This window comes from Pterocles gutturalis, unplaced genomic scaffold, assembly GCF_000699245.1.
Source record: "Pterocles gutturalis isolate BGI_N339 unplaced genomic scaffold, ASM69924v1 scaffold3944, whole genome shotgun sequence".
NCBI classification, from domain to species: Eukaryota; Metazoa; Chordata; class Aves; order Pterocliformes; family Pteroclidae; genus Pterocles; species Pterocles gutturalis.
The window spans coordinates 5,041-19,653 of NW_010135427.1; the positions used below are offsets into that span (position 1 = coordinate 5,041).

At 40.7% G+C, this 14,613-nt stretch overlaps 1 protein-coding gene across 1 annotated transcript in view; it reads left to right on the forward strand.

Annotated features, from left to right (window-relative positions):
• The first annotated feature begins 239 nt into the window (after nucleotides 1-239).
• CDC27 (cell division cycle 27) overlaps nucleotides 240-14,613 on the forward strand; it is a 20,815-nt gene continuing 6,441 nt past the window's right edge. The window contains 11 exon segments of the mRNA XM_010081866.1: nucleotides 240-307; nucleotides 3,752-3,877; nucleotides 4,826-4,923; nucleotides 5,434-5,588; nucleotides 5,679-5,893; nucleotides 6,509-6,623; nucleotides 10,063-10,178; nucleotides 10,611-10,710; nucleotides 11,096-11,303; nucleotides 12,115-12,287; nucleotides 13,577-13,729. Coding sequence (XP_010080168.1) covers nucleotides 240-307; nucleotides 3,752-3,877; nucleotides 4,826-4,923; nucleotides 5,434-5,588; nucleotides 5,679-5,893; nucleotides 6,509-6,623; nucleotides 10,063-10,178; nucleotides 10,611-10,710; nucleotides 11,096-11,303; nucleotides 12,115-12,287; nucleotides 13,577-13,729 — 1,527 coding nt within the window.

The window sequence follows — 14,613 nt, forward strand, 5'->3', positions numbered from 1 at the left end:
AGTGAGCAACGTTCTGAGATTGGTTCATGACTTCAGCGCTAAGTTTTTGGGTTTATTTTAAGCCTCCTTACTAATAGTTGAAACAACTAAAACTTGCCCTGTGTTTATTCTTCTCTGTTCTTATGACTCCAGTAAAACAATATTGAACTTTGCCTTTTGACAGCAAGAGCTAATGAGTTTTTGCGTTTTTAAAGCTTCTCTCTAAATTTAGATTATTATCTTGTCTTGCAGGCTGCTATATGGCAAGCACTTAACCACTATGCTTACCGTGATGCCGTGTTCCTCGCAGAGAGATTATATGCAGAAGGTATGTACATTGTAGATACAAAGGTGATGCTTTTTTCAATTTTGATTTAGGATTTTTGAGCCTCTCTGGTCCTGCTTTGTTTTACTCCTGTTGTAATGATGAAATTTAACTTTCTGCTTGGGGAAGGCAGAAGAACGCCTCACGATTAGGTTGGAAAATCAAATCATGTAACAGCAACAGTGTTATTTTACAGTAAAACCTCCTTAAAAAAATAAACTCAGTTGTGTGTTTAAGTACAATGTTTACAGTGATCTGGTGTATGCTATAAAATGGGAGAGAGATTTTTTTTTATAACCTTAAGCATTGCATGTCTTCCAAGGGCACTTGAGGATGGATGCACCACGCAAATTCTATAAATTGTCTTGATATTGAGAGTGTCTTTGCTGATAGTGCTGTTCAGGTGTGTTGATTGATGTTAGCTGCAAGAGAATCTTGTCATCAGCAGAGAAAAGCATGGTGAAATGGAGACAATGAGAATCAGAACAGATGGAATAGGTATCTCCTGATGAATTCTTGTTCATTGTTACTTCCTGGTGATGCTGTCAGATCTAGGATGTCTTGGGCACTGAGCAGGTAGCAGTAACACAAATCTGTGCTTTTCCTGGGTCCTTGTGTTCGAGTCCTTCTTCCTTAACCTTTCCTCCATGGCCTCATAAGCTTTTTGTTCTTTTCTACTGCTTTCTCCTCGATACTCCTGTTCAGCTTTCCTTCTCTGTTTTGAAAGGTATTGTCCCATAATCACTAACATGGGAAAAAAAAACAACCCAACCCTTAAGCTAAAATACAAGCGTAGAATAATTTCTCATGCTGAACACCTTGAGCTTAACGTGAATTAAACTGTATAACCTGTTTCACGCTCTGTTTTGTAATGAAATGTTTTGCTTTCAGTGTTTGCCTGACATGCCCACAACGCCCTTAACAAGGGAAGCACAAACCTAATTTCTGAGAAATAAAGACCTTTTTTTTTTTTTTCCTAATGTCAAGGTTACCTGTGAAATCTGGGGTCTTCCATCTGGTCCTTAAGTGGGAAGTGTTGTGCAGAGTATTATGGAACCTTATAATCTAGGTGTGCAGAAAGGAAATAGTGGTTCAGGGATGTCATACCGCCCCTGAACACGGCACATCGTGAGGTGCAGGGGGATTGAAGGTAATTGCCAAGGCTGTAGAAGCAAAGAGAATTCACTTTTTGCAGCAACCAAGAGGAAAATTTATGACTTGATCCGGACGCTATCTTTGCAGAATAATAATCCACAAGAGTACTTCAAACAGGATTTTTTTTGGTGCTGAGAGAGAACAGCATGAAGGCTGTCACTTGGTTCAAGCAGTTAACTGCTAACAAAACATCTGGCTTCTGGTTAAAATGAGCAGTTCTACTGCAGAACAGAAGCTGCGGAACGTGAACACAGTGACTCCGTGTTGGCAGGAGTGTTTTTACCCAAGAAGAACTTTTAAGTCCACCTGCAATCACTGGCCTCGTGGGGACATCTGTGGCTTGGTAGCTTCCCAGAACTGGAATGTGCTTCATTCACTGGTTTCTTATCTCTTACTCCCTCCCCCCCAAATTCTTTGTATCAAAACCAATCGACTAATGATTGTAATATTTTTTTTTTCTATTTTTTTAGTACATTCGGAAGAAGCACTATTTTTACTGGCAACGTGTTACTACCGCTCAGGAAAGGCCTATAAAGCATACAGGCTCCTAAAGGGACACAGCTGTACTACCCCACAATGTAAATACCTGCTTGCAAAATGTTGTGTTGACCTCAGCAAGTAAGTAAATCGTTTATGTTCTGTCCAGGGTTATAAATGTTGGTTTTTTTTTTTTTTCTTTGAAAGTTGTCATATTGCATGAACTGGTAATTCATTGGTCCTTCAGGTCTAAAGATAACAATTAGAAGTTTAATTCATTTTGCTTTCAGATCTGGACCTGATGAACATTAGCCCATATTGCAGAAACCTCTGCAAGTATTGAGTAACTGAGGCGCCAAGACGGGCAAAAACTTTCATTTAAAAGACTTTAAATACTGCGGGGGTCTTTACAGAAGCTTAAATGTGTCTCTAGAAAATAGCTTGTGGTTATGTGTTGTGGCTTTTTGGTTTTTGGGGGTTTTTTTTGGTTTGTTTTTTTTTGGGGGTTGTTTTTTTTTCAGTGGCCCCCTTCCAGTGACCAAAAAAAAAGTTTAATTTCTTTAGAATAGATAACATGGTGTTTGGAATTTCACACAGTACGATGCAATTATTTTATAGGATTCCCGAACCTGCTCACAACTTGTAACCAAAATGCAGGTCTCTCCAGGGAGTGCTCCTTAGCCTTTGATACTCTCTTTAGTAAGCAAGTCCTTTGACATCTTCAGAGTAGTGAGGATATCTTGACTTGGTGTATTTCTTTTGGCACTCTGTTAACACTTGTGGAGCTATTAGGATACAGGTTTCTTTGCATCTTCTGTTGAAAGGGAAATCATGTTAATGCTCTACTTGGAAGGGTCCCAGTGGAATAAATTTGAAGCGGATCGTTCCCTCCCTCGCTTTTACAAAGTCTGGTGTGTGCATGTAGTACATCAGCTTCTGAAGGGATTTCAGTTAAGATAGGAGGGATTTCTTAAGCTTTTTCTTTAGAATTTGATAAAATTAACTGTCACTGCTGTTACATGAGCTCATTTATACAGATGTACCTTATTTTCTCCTGAGAATGGTTTATACTGATAGAAGCATCTACCTACAAGTGTAATTTCAAGTGGAGGCAAGAAGAGATTTGTTTGGGCAGATGTCAGTCTCAAATGCCAGAAGAATGCCTCCCATCCCCAGAAGTTGTATCAGGTCATTTTCAAGTCTAATAGTGAATGGTCCATTCCATGTGAGCAGTACTGCTCTCTGCAGGTGTAGTAGGTGCAAACCGAGCCTTTGTTCTCCTTTGGAGCTGCTCTTGCGAGAAAGCAAGGCATTAAAATCCAAAGTCTGTGCCATATCCCAACACCGGATCTTAACTGAGTGCGTGGAGCCCTACACATTGTATTTCTTAGTTGGGGAAACAAAGACAAACTAAGTGGTGTCATAGTGTGGTACCAGGTAAAGTACCTTCAAAAATGAAGTGTCTAGAAGAGTTTCTTGTCCTCCATTTAGTATTCTACCTAAGATTAGTGACTTCTGGAAGAGTCATGTTGTATGATGTGTCTCTGGCTTTGCAGCAGTGTGGGGGTTTGGGGTTTGTTTTGGTTTTCTCCCCTCCCAGTAGAGATGTTTGGCTTCAGCATACTGCGTACCTCCATGTTGCTAGAGGAACCCATCAATGATTTAAAAGTCATTCGCGGGAACTAGTTTGTATGTGGTTTGAAACCTGTGAACACTGATAGTGGATTTCTGTTTTTGTTTGCAGCAGGGTGAAAACACTGGACTACCAATACTGTGAGCCTTGTAACCCCTTTAAACCTCTTGTTTTTTACAAAGGCTTGCAGAAGGAGAGCAGATCTTATCTGGTGGAGTGTTGAATAAACAGAAAAGCCATGATGACATTGTTATGGAGTTTGGTGACTCTGCATGCTTTACGCTCTCTTTACTGGGACATGTCTACTGGTAATGTTGCTTTGTTGTTTTTTTTTTTTAATAAAGCTTGGGGTTTTTTATTTGACCAACTCCAATTTTAGTCACCGCAGGGTCCTCCTGTCTGTGGGTTACATGGCCTGCACAATGTCAGAGTATCAAAGATGCAGGTAGATGGTTGTGGAAGCCATCTATCTTCGAAGTGCAGGAATGGTTTGTTTTCACCCAGAGCTGCTGACTTGACTGAAAGCACAAATTCCTCTTTTCTGGGCTGTTAAGCATACAATCCAAGAGTCTTGTTTGTTTTATACTTCTGGGTTTGTTCTGTATTCTTCCCTAAGAGAAGCTCTCAAGGCCCGTTTCTCAGTGTTGCCATTTTGATTTTTCTCTATCTATTTTACAGGTGTATAGCTATAACCCTCAAACAAAAGTTTGAGGACTGCCAGTCAGAATAACTTTAGAAATTTAAGTGTTTTGCTTTTGCCTAGATACAAGAAAAGTTTCAGTAAATGTGAACAGATTGAATAGGAATAGTGGGGTTCTTGGAATCTTCCCTAGGATACCTGTTCTCAAAAAAAAAAAAATCAGAAGCTAACTTTGTAGCCAGATTTTGGTTTAGCCCTGAATTCAATGCAAGAATATTATGCGTAGATGTTTAAAATGGCTGGAAGGCTAGCAGTCAGGTTGCTGTTAGCAAAAAAGAAAAACTGTTGCAAAGAACAGCATCTTTCTAAAACAAAAATCCTCAAGCTGTACTAGTGCTTATGTAACTTTTTTTGAAGACTGCCTAAGTAACTTTCATCTGTGTCTAAATATGTCAAATAACTTCAAAAGAACTCGGTATTACTCTGTGGCTTGAAAAATGAGGAATGCTGCTGTGACTCTCCCCAAGTTTTTGTTTTTCGTCTCTTCCTCTGGAAAGCTATCTCGAACAAAAGTGCTGTTCTGGTTTCCCTATGAACTGTTACATTCTTTTTGCAGCAAGACAGACCGGCTTGCCAAAGGATCAGAATGTTACCAAAAGAGCCTTAGTTTAAATCCTTTCCTCTGGTCCCCTTTTGAATCGCTGTGTGAAATAGGTAAGTTGGCAGAACTCTTCTACTAGTGAAGCCGTTTTCTATGTTTCTGGTTATGTCAAGCTTTCCGATTTGCCATCGCCATGTGGTAAAGTTTATTTTACTCCTTGTCCAGAACTAGTGAGGGAAATGCCAGCAGAATTCTTTGGGAGTGGCTTCATGAGGAATAATGCGTTTAAAATCCTTTGCCTATGTTTAGAGCTTGTGTCTTGTTTTCTTCCATTTTCACCACTCGCATGCTTCTGGATTTAACAAAACCATGTTTTCCAACCTGCAGTTCATAGGCCCTTAGAAGCTGTGCTTCTGAGAATAACTTCAGTCTGTTTGTTTTTTGGTTTTTTTTTTAAATGGATTGTCCAGGATTTTGTAGTGGAAGAACACTTCTGATCTAGTGTAAAAGGTTTTAAAACAACGAAATAAGAACGCACCCCTTCTAAAATACTTTGTCCTTGTTTCAGACTGAATAGTCAGTGTACAGACTCAGGAATAACGAATCTCCTTCCAATCTTCCAGGTGAAAAACCAGACCCTGACCAAACATTTAAATTAACGTCTTTACAGAACTTCAGCAGCTGTCTGCCCAACACTTGCACAACATTGGTGTCTAATCACAACATATCCCACAGACAGCCTGAGACTGTCCTAATGGAAACGCCGCAAGACACAATTGTGAGTTTCACTATAATAATTGTATTTAAAGCAGTCTTTCTGGCTTTACTGGACAAAATGGGTATCTAACAGCTGCCTTCCATTTTTCAGGAGTTGAACAGAATCAACTTAGAATCCTCCAATTCAAAATACTCCTCTCTGAACACAGATTCTTCCATGTCTTACATTGACTCGGCTGTAATTTCACCAGATGCTGTCCCTCTTGGGTCAGGAACTGCCATATTGTCTAAACAGGCTCAAAATAAACCAAAAACTGGGCGGAGTTTACTGGGGGGACCTGCAGCTTTGAGCCCCCTAACTCCGAGGTGAGTCCTTGAGAAGATAAACAATTTCTGTCCAGAGCTGTGCTGTTGGTGATGGTTGCGATCTGAAATGGGAAAGATGTCTGGTGCCACACGGAGTACTCAAATGCACGTGTTGATAAATAATCCTGCAGAAGCAAAAGCTGACCAACTTCAGGAACTGTTCTTGGTTGTCATTTTCATCTCTTCTGTTTATTTTTTAAAAGCAGTTGGTATTTTTGATTGGAAGAAAGGAATTCTTGATTCAATATAATACTTATTGCAATGTTCACACTGGAAAAGGTCTTTAAAGGAGTATGCTTTTGAAAGAAACTCTTCAGAGCATTTCTTGAACAGCTCTCTCCTGAAGATGATGTAAATATATGCTCTGTCCTATACACCGTCTTATTTAAACAGTGTTATGTTGCAAGCCATCAATACTTGGATGCTCTGGGTGTGTTAGTCATTATGCAGGCAGGTGAAAAAGGCTCTTTTCTAGATGAGGATGGTAAGACATTAGAGGGTTAACATAAAGTACTAAAAGTTGGTTATCTGGGTCTCTGTTTTAACCACAGGATCAGAGCAGTTCTCGTGGTCTAACATTCAGACACTGACCCTTCCTCTTCGTTTTGTTCTCAGCTTTGGAATTTTGCCACTAGAAACCCCAAGCTCTGGAGATGGATCGTATTTACAAAACTACACAAACTCTTCTGCTGTAATTGATGTGCCATCCACAGGAGCACCTTCCAAGAAGGTATCTTGCATTCTGGAATCTGATTGCTGTTCTGGGTGTTTGACGTGGCAGTGTACTTCAAAGAAGAATCCGTAATGCAGATGATAAACCATAGCGTGTGAGCTGAATTGTGCTGACAGTGGGGAGAACCCAGCTCACCCACTGTTTCACAAAATTGGTGTTGAAAAACAGTTTGAGCGTGAAACTGATTGAAGCCTCCCTTAGTGAGAATTAAATTTATGTATAATTTGGCTGCGAAGTGTGTATAAAAAAAACCCAACAAAACAAAAAAAAAATCCTTGCTCTTACTAACAGTTCTTTCATGCAGCAAAATAAAAATGTTGTTTGCTGGTTTATGGATATTTATCAGCTAGTGAGGGTGGAGATGCAGGGAGCAGTTTATTTTAAATTTGACTGCAGCTGGTCAGGTATTTTTCTGACAAAACTTTTCAGACTTTCCTGGAGAGTTAGATAAAATCATTCATTGTAGAATAGTCAGTTACATTGAAACAACTGTTTCTAAAGCCTCCATAGTTTTTATTTTGAAAATCTTTTCAGCTAAGCAAATGAGACAGCAAGAAAAAAATACACCGTATGGCAAGTAAAGACAGCTGCGGTGTAAATATTTCCAGCTTATTGTGTCGCATCCTTTGGCTAGCAAAACAGATTTTTTTTGTTTTCTCAAGTTTTTGAATGATAAGCAATAGTCTTCTGTTTCTAATGAAAAAAGCCCTTTTTTCCCCGCACCCAAAAAGCACAGACATGTGCGGGCTGCCTGAGTGGTGTTGCTAGAGGCAGCCTGGGGACGGTGCTGTAGCGTCTGTCCGCCTGCTGTCGGAGAGGAATGCACAAACACTGATTCTGAACAACAGAGGGTTTATAACTTCTCAGTGTGCAAGGTAGAGTCTGAAGACAATCCACACTTGGAGTTTTCACTTTAAGTTTTGGGGTTTTTAATAAAAAAATGTATTTTCAGGGATGACTTTGAATAATCATAGAAGTCTCAATTTGTTGCGAGCAGTTTGAGTTGTACTGTACAGAGCAGAGCAATCAAAATCCTGCTGGTGGACTGGAGGGCTGACTGGCAGAAGGGTGCTGTTTCACCCAGCTAAGTCTTGTCTGGAGGAAACTAAAAATTGTCTTTTTTACTCTGTAAGAAACTGCTGTAGTTGCCATAGTGATAAATGAGAGGTGGAATGTTAGTGACAGTTGAAGAAACATTTGTTCCTTTCTAAAAACAAAAAACCTGAGGATTTTTCTCAGTATTTTTAGTAAATCTAGAAGTTGCATGAGGGATGTTAGTGGTTTATAGGTGGCCAACTCTTTGAAGTAAAAACTCAGTGTGAATAATAGTGATGAATTCCTCAAAACATAGAGCTTGAATTTCCACGTTTGATGCTCTGGACAAATCCAGTTGTTGCTCCTCTTGCTGTGCCATTATGTAAGTGAAATTTGGGAGCTGTTAAAAACTGTGTGTCTTCTCTCCTTGGCCCAGTAGTTAAAAGAATAAAAGCCAGTAAGCAGATAACTCTTTTTCTTTCGGATGGTTTTCTGAAGCCTGTGCCTGGAAACTCTGGAATCTCGTTGCACGAGCCGTTACGGTATCGTGCCTCTAGACATCTCACTATTGCAGCACTTTCTGTCAGTTCTCTTCGTCCTACTTGCTTTTTTTTTTTTTGCCTTTTGTTCTGTTGGAGCTGGACTATGCTAAAGCAGTCTGCTAGAAGCATGCTTCATGTGGCTGATCTGATTCTGTCCTGTAGTTGCTCAGGACCACCCAGTTTTCCACGGCACAGTTGAACACACTGGCTTGTGGTGGATCATGCGTATGTAGGAAGGTAAATTTTTCATGAGGCTGAAAAATGGAAATAGCAAAGTGCAGCTCTTCAGTGGAGTGCTTGTCTGCATTTTATCTCACGTGTGCACTACGTGATAGATGACAAGGCAGAATCAAGTCATATTTGCTGCTTTTTTTTTTGTTGTTGCTTTGCTAGGAATGGTGTGACAGCACCAAGGTGTAAATCTCATAATCCCTGCATGTGCTTCCTGCCTAGATGCATCTATGCTACTACATAAATACGAATATTTAATACATTTTAATAAACAGCTTAGAATTCTGATACATGCTTTGTCCAATGCAAATAATTACTTGGCCAGTTTCACGTCTGCTCTTCAAATTACCGAGCTAGAGAAGGTTTAGCGTAGCTGCGGCTAGAACGGGCATGACTTACCGGAGGCAGTTTCCTAGGAAACACTTACGTAAATGAATGAAACGTTAGGATGGATCCAGAGGCTTCCTATCGGAGTGGGCAAGCGTGCTCGCTGGCCGCCTAAGCTGTCCTCTGATAACAAGGAAACTGAGAAGGGAGGGGAAGGACAGAACAGTAGGAGTCGGGTAATGCATGAACTGGTGTTGCTTGTGCTGTCATTGATCCCGCGTGATGATTTCTGGTGTCTTAAAGAGCATCTCTACCAAACAGCCATCACCGGCTTGAATGTTAGCGTCCCTGGAGAGGGCAGAGCAATAGGGTTTGGGCTTCTTTAGAAGACAGGAGGACCTGGTCAGAATCCTTTTGTAGGAAGTCTGCACATCAGACAATTTCTGTCTGAACTTGTTCCTTAGGTCTTGGGACAGGTTATCACAGCTCTGAGATCCTACCCTGACACCGCTGAGGTGTGGGAACAAAGTGCACCTTTTGGCTCTCTAAAAATGTGTGAACATCTAAGATGATGTTTTGGTGCTAAATCATATTCCATGCTTGTAACCTGTGGCAAATCAAAGGTACAGAAAATATGTTTGTGCACACAAAGCGCTGCTCGACTGGCGTGCAGTGACAATGCTGCTCCGTGTTAACACGACTGTGGGTATCTGCCTCTTCGCTTTCTGTGCTGAGGAAGGCAGGTCCCTTTTTGATGAAGCTGTTTAAGGCTCGTGCAGCAGTGATTCAATTCCTGAAATACTAATTTATGGTGTGAACAGATACGCTAAACAGGGGAACGGCAGGCTCAGGGAGCACCTCGGTGAGCTTCTGGTGAATGGCTTCTGGATGTGGTTGTAACATGAGAATTCAAAAATCTTCTTCTTTTCATGGTTGTTTTTTTTTTGTACAACTTTCTGCAGAGAAGGAACTTTAAATATGACAAATTTTAATTCTCTTTTGCTCTTGTACAAACATCCTAACATCTAGTTTCTTGCCACTAGATGGAGATTTTTAATCTTTCAAATAATGTGCATAAAGTTGTTAAAATGCCAGTAACACCAAGCTTACCAGGTAGAATGAGAAATACTTTTGATCGTTGCTCTTTGGGGTGGGGGAACCCTCACCCTTTGTTAAAATAATCTCCATCTATCCTCCTTTGTGCAGTGTTTGGTAGGCAGAATTCATTTCGTTTGGTATAGCCGAGATTGAGACTTTTTAGTGACATAATAACAAACCTGTAGAAACTTTGTGTTATGCAGACTGTCAGCAGGATAAGCCAAGCTGGAACAAAATCTGTCTTCTCACAGAGCGGAAATAGCCGGGAAGTCACTCCAATTCTTGTTGCACAAACACAGAGCTCTGGCCCGCAGACGAGGTAGGGGGGGAAAAAAAATTTGTCTTGGTATTACGTTTTGCATTTCCTTTCTTGAAGGAATTTGGCACTTTATTTGCCCAGCTTGCGTGGATGTCCCTGAGGAATTCCTCTTTGGATGAAGAAGTGTATTTTTTTGTTGGGTAAAATAACTCCTGTGTGTAAGTAGGAAGCTCGTGCTTGGTGGTTGGTCTGTTTGTTTTAAATCTCCTTTGCAGTTAGACCATTTCATCAATAAATGCAAAAGTAGCTGGGAGGAAGTTCTGCTCATGTTCTTGACGTGCAACAGGTAGATTTGGTTTTTTTCGTCCCTTGAAATGGGAATATCCATGCAATAGTGCTTGAGCTTTTTTGTTTAAAATAAAGATAAAAGCTGTTTTTATTCAAAATGGAGAAAATAACTTTATTTTTTTTTAATTTGCTGTTTGTTTTCAGTACAACACCTCAGGTATTGAGCCCAACAATTGCTGCTCCACCAAACGCACTGCCTCGAAGAAGCTCTCGCCTGTTTACTAGTGATAGCTCTACAACAAAGGTAACAAACTTTGTGCGTTCTGCAAACTTGCGGGTTTCTTACCCATACCACTGCACTAATAATTCCTCCACGTGCACAGTAATTCTAGCAGCTTAAAACCAGGTTCTGTATAAGCAGAACTTATGAAATATCTGGCTGTGCAAAACGCATCACGATGCTGTAGTATGTTGTTTTTAAGCTCTCAAGAGTGCTCAACTAAAATAGTAGGAAGAAGAGTATCATGAACAAAAAAGATACATACTGAAGTTTAAAAGTCAAACAGCTGGGTGCCATTGTTAAGTCTGCAAAGAGGCATAAATATAATTGTGCACAATTCACTTTCATCTTTAGTTGTCTGAATTTAAAAGACTTTTGTATTTGTAACTCTCACTCTCCTTATTTGCAGGAAAATAGCAAAAAATTAAAAATGAAGTTTCCACCTAAGATTCCAAACAGAAAAACAAAAAGTAAAACAAATAAGGGAGGAATAACTCAACCAAATTTAAATGACAGTTTGGAAATTACCAAACTGGACTCTTCCATCATTTCAGAAGGGAAAATTTCTACTGTCGCGCCACAGATCCAGGCTTTTACACTACAGAAGGCAGCAGCAGGTCTGTTTGAACACTATTGGACTGTAGTAGAGTAAAGCATCATGTGTCTTTTCAAGTTGAATGAAAAAAAGTTTTGCTCCAGTGTTTCTTTCTTGCTTGTTTCCGTTAGCCTGCAGCTATCACCTTTGTATAATTATAAGGATGCTGAATTCAGTCTCTTCTAGTTAACTTACAAAGAGCGTGTAAAGAAGTACTAAGAAGTGGCTAGTTGTAAGCAGATATATCTTGCAGGCTGTGGTTCTTATTAATGATTAAAATACTTTCAGGCAAGGTCCTTGGAAAGTGATCCAAAGGAGCTATGAGTAACCCAGTCATCTTCCCTCAAAACTTGGTTTACATAGTCTGTTCTCCCTTCATATTTCCCATTTGTTTAAAAAGAGTCTTTGTTCAGATTGTCAGAAAACCCTCAGCAAACTGAATTCCTCTCTTTTGGCTCGATAACGTTTCCAGGCAGCAAGATGTGTCCATGGATACCAGACATGTGGAAACTGTGTTCAGACCTCACGAAATGTTTGAATAGCTGCTGGAAATGCAAAACTCCAGTTGCCCTGAACTTCAGAGTTTCTCTGTTCCTGAGCATTCTGATTTAAGAACTCGTTACTATCTGACTTCCATTATGAGGGTTGATGTTTAGAATATTACACCTAAGTTAAGAGTGCATAAGCCTGTGTTGCAGAACTCCTAAAAGATTTTCATAAGCAAGTTGAGGAGCAGTGCCTCCTGGAATTAAGAGTTGGCAGGATTAGTAATTTCAAGTAAATAAGTCTCGGTTGTCTGTTTTCCACTTTTATTTACTGTATTTTTCTCCTAGAAGGTTTGATGAGCCTTCTCCGTGACATGGGGAAAGGTTATTTAGCCTTGTGTTCGTACAACTGTAAAGAAGCGATAAATATTTTAAGCCATTTACCATCCCACCACTACAACACTGGCTGGGTGCTGTGCCAAATTGGGAGAGCTTACTTCGAACTTGCAGAATACATGCAGGTAGGAACTGTGTTCTTGCTCTTTTTCACTTCTGTTTTGAGTAGCTCTGCACAAAACCTGCAAGCTTCCTGCAAAAGCTGTGTGAAGTTTACACTTGAGAGAATTGTATGAACGTAAAAGTAATACCTGGAATGGCCTTAGATCTTCAGTCTGCATCAGGAGGCATTCGGCTGTCCTGAAGAGGCTGAGTTACGCTTTAGGTTTATTTTAATGTTATTTCCTCTTGCATCCAGCTGCTGTGGTCTCCTCCTTGCCTCTCTGCATTGTCACCTGCAGCCATGCTGATGTAACTGTGCTGCAATGCTGTAAATGAGATCACTGAAACCGTTTGAGTTCTAAAAGCAAGAACTCCTCTCACCCTTTTTTGTTAACGCAGATTCCATCAGTGGTCTGGTTTTCTTTGCAGCCTCCTTGGGACAACTGAGGTGTTGGCAAACTGCTTCCGAAGCAGAAGCGAGCAGTTTGGGGTAGTCCAGCAGTTGAACACTCCTTGTCACTCATGGCCTGATAGCTGATGTGTCGGGTTCTGTAGAAGTTTTTAAAACACCGTTTGACAGATGCAATGTGTTTCAGAACCAGTTTTTGAACTGTACACACAATCTAATCAGAGATGAGCACATTGTGCTTCTCAATAGTTTATTTTGAAAACCGAGGCTACAGACCCAGATGTTTCCCAAAGCTGGGCTTCTCCCCTTGCTGCTGCTTTGAGTGTTAAAACCTGAAATGTCAGCTTATGAAACAGATAATCAGAAAGCCTTCACTAGTCAACTGTCGCCCAGAAGCAGAGCTGCTCACGTGAAAGCAAAGCACATCCACGCGTTGTCCCATGCTTACGCCTGTCCCCCGTCCCCCCCATCAGCAGTGTTTGCTGCAGCGATTGTCCTGTTGCCTTTTGCCTTGTAATTATTACACAACATGTCTGGAGGGGTGTAGCGCTCCAGAGCCATTCTAACAGATGACAGCTATTGCACTAAGTCATACCTGGCCCATAAAAGCGTGCTACACTTTTCCTGAGTTTGTGGGTGACTTTTTTTGCATTGCTTGTTCACTGTGATAGAGACAGAACTGTCATCTCAGGCAGCAGCAGGGAGGGCTGGCTGCATTTCTGCTGGCATGTCGGGGTGTAGTCGCTTCCTTCGCTTGAAGGGGAGGTTACAGGACTTGTACCTCTGTAGTACACTTACAAAGCAAAGAGGATGCTCGCTCTGGATGGATGAGCTTCTAACCTTGACCTGTGTGCTGTGCTTTGGTGGGTGGAATTCTGTCTGAAGTTTAATTTCTGTTCTTAGGCTGAGAGAATATTTTCAGAAGTAAGGAGGATTGAAAACTACAGAGTAGAAGGCATGGAGATCTACTCAACTACGCTGTGGCATCTGCAGAAAGATGTTGCCCTTTCAGTTCTTTCAAAGGATTTGACGGACATGGATAAAAACTCACCAGAGGTATAAAATGCTGTAGTCTGGAATGAAAAGAGGGCAACTGTATGTGGCCAAAACAATGATTTGGAACAAAAATCTGAGCTCTAACCTAGCTCAAGTGTGTTCTCCTGCGAGACCTGCATGGCAAAACTGGAGAGGGAGGTGGCAGCGTTGTCTGTGGAACTGACGATGCCTGAAATGGCTTCTTAGAATTAGAATATCTACAGGGGCCAGGTTGAAACCTTTTATCTGTTAATAGTTATTGAAATTTGCATTGGCACCAGTCATCCAGGAAGACCACAGGTTAGTCAGTCACTCCTGCTGCTGCCAGTATGAAGAGATAAGGAATATGCAGAGATAAGGAATAGATTTTTCCGGTCCCACCTTTTAATTGCTGTAGTTAATTTACTGGCACTTAAAACATCTTTGCTCTAGAATTTTATTTTCAGACGTAATGTTGCACATTTTAATGCCAAAGTCCGTTAAACGGCAGACTGTATGGTAATATAGAGTCATGATGTGCAAAAAGCCAGAGTAAAAGCATTAGATGTATTCGTTTGTGTTCTTAACAGAGTTGAGAAAACTGGATTATATTGGGATTTTTTTTTTTTTTTTTTTGTTGGAGGAGAGAATAGTGTTCACATTGTCTTGTTAGCTTGTCCAATAGTGGAAAAATCAAAACCAGTGAGGCAGTTGGTAGCTGTCGTAAGATAGTCTGGAGTGAAGAAAATGCAGATTCTGATACAAGGAGTAGTAAGATAAGTCTGGAGAGAAGAAAATGCAGATTCTGATACAAGGAGTGGAGAAGAGTTATGCGATTTGGCAGGGATGCTAAAAATTTGGGAAAGCAAGGGACCCTGGACTGTGGTGCTTTCCAGTCTCAGTGCTGGTTGCTGAGCAGGAGGGAA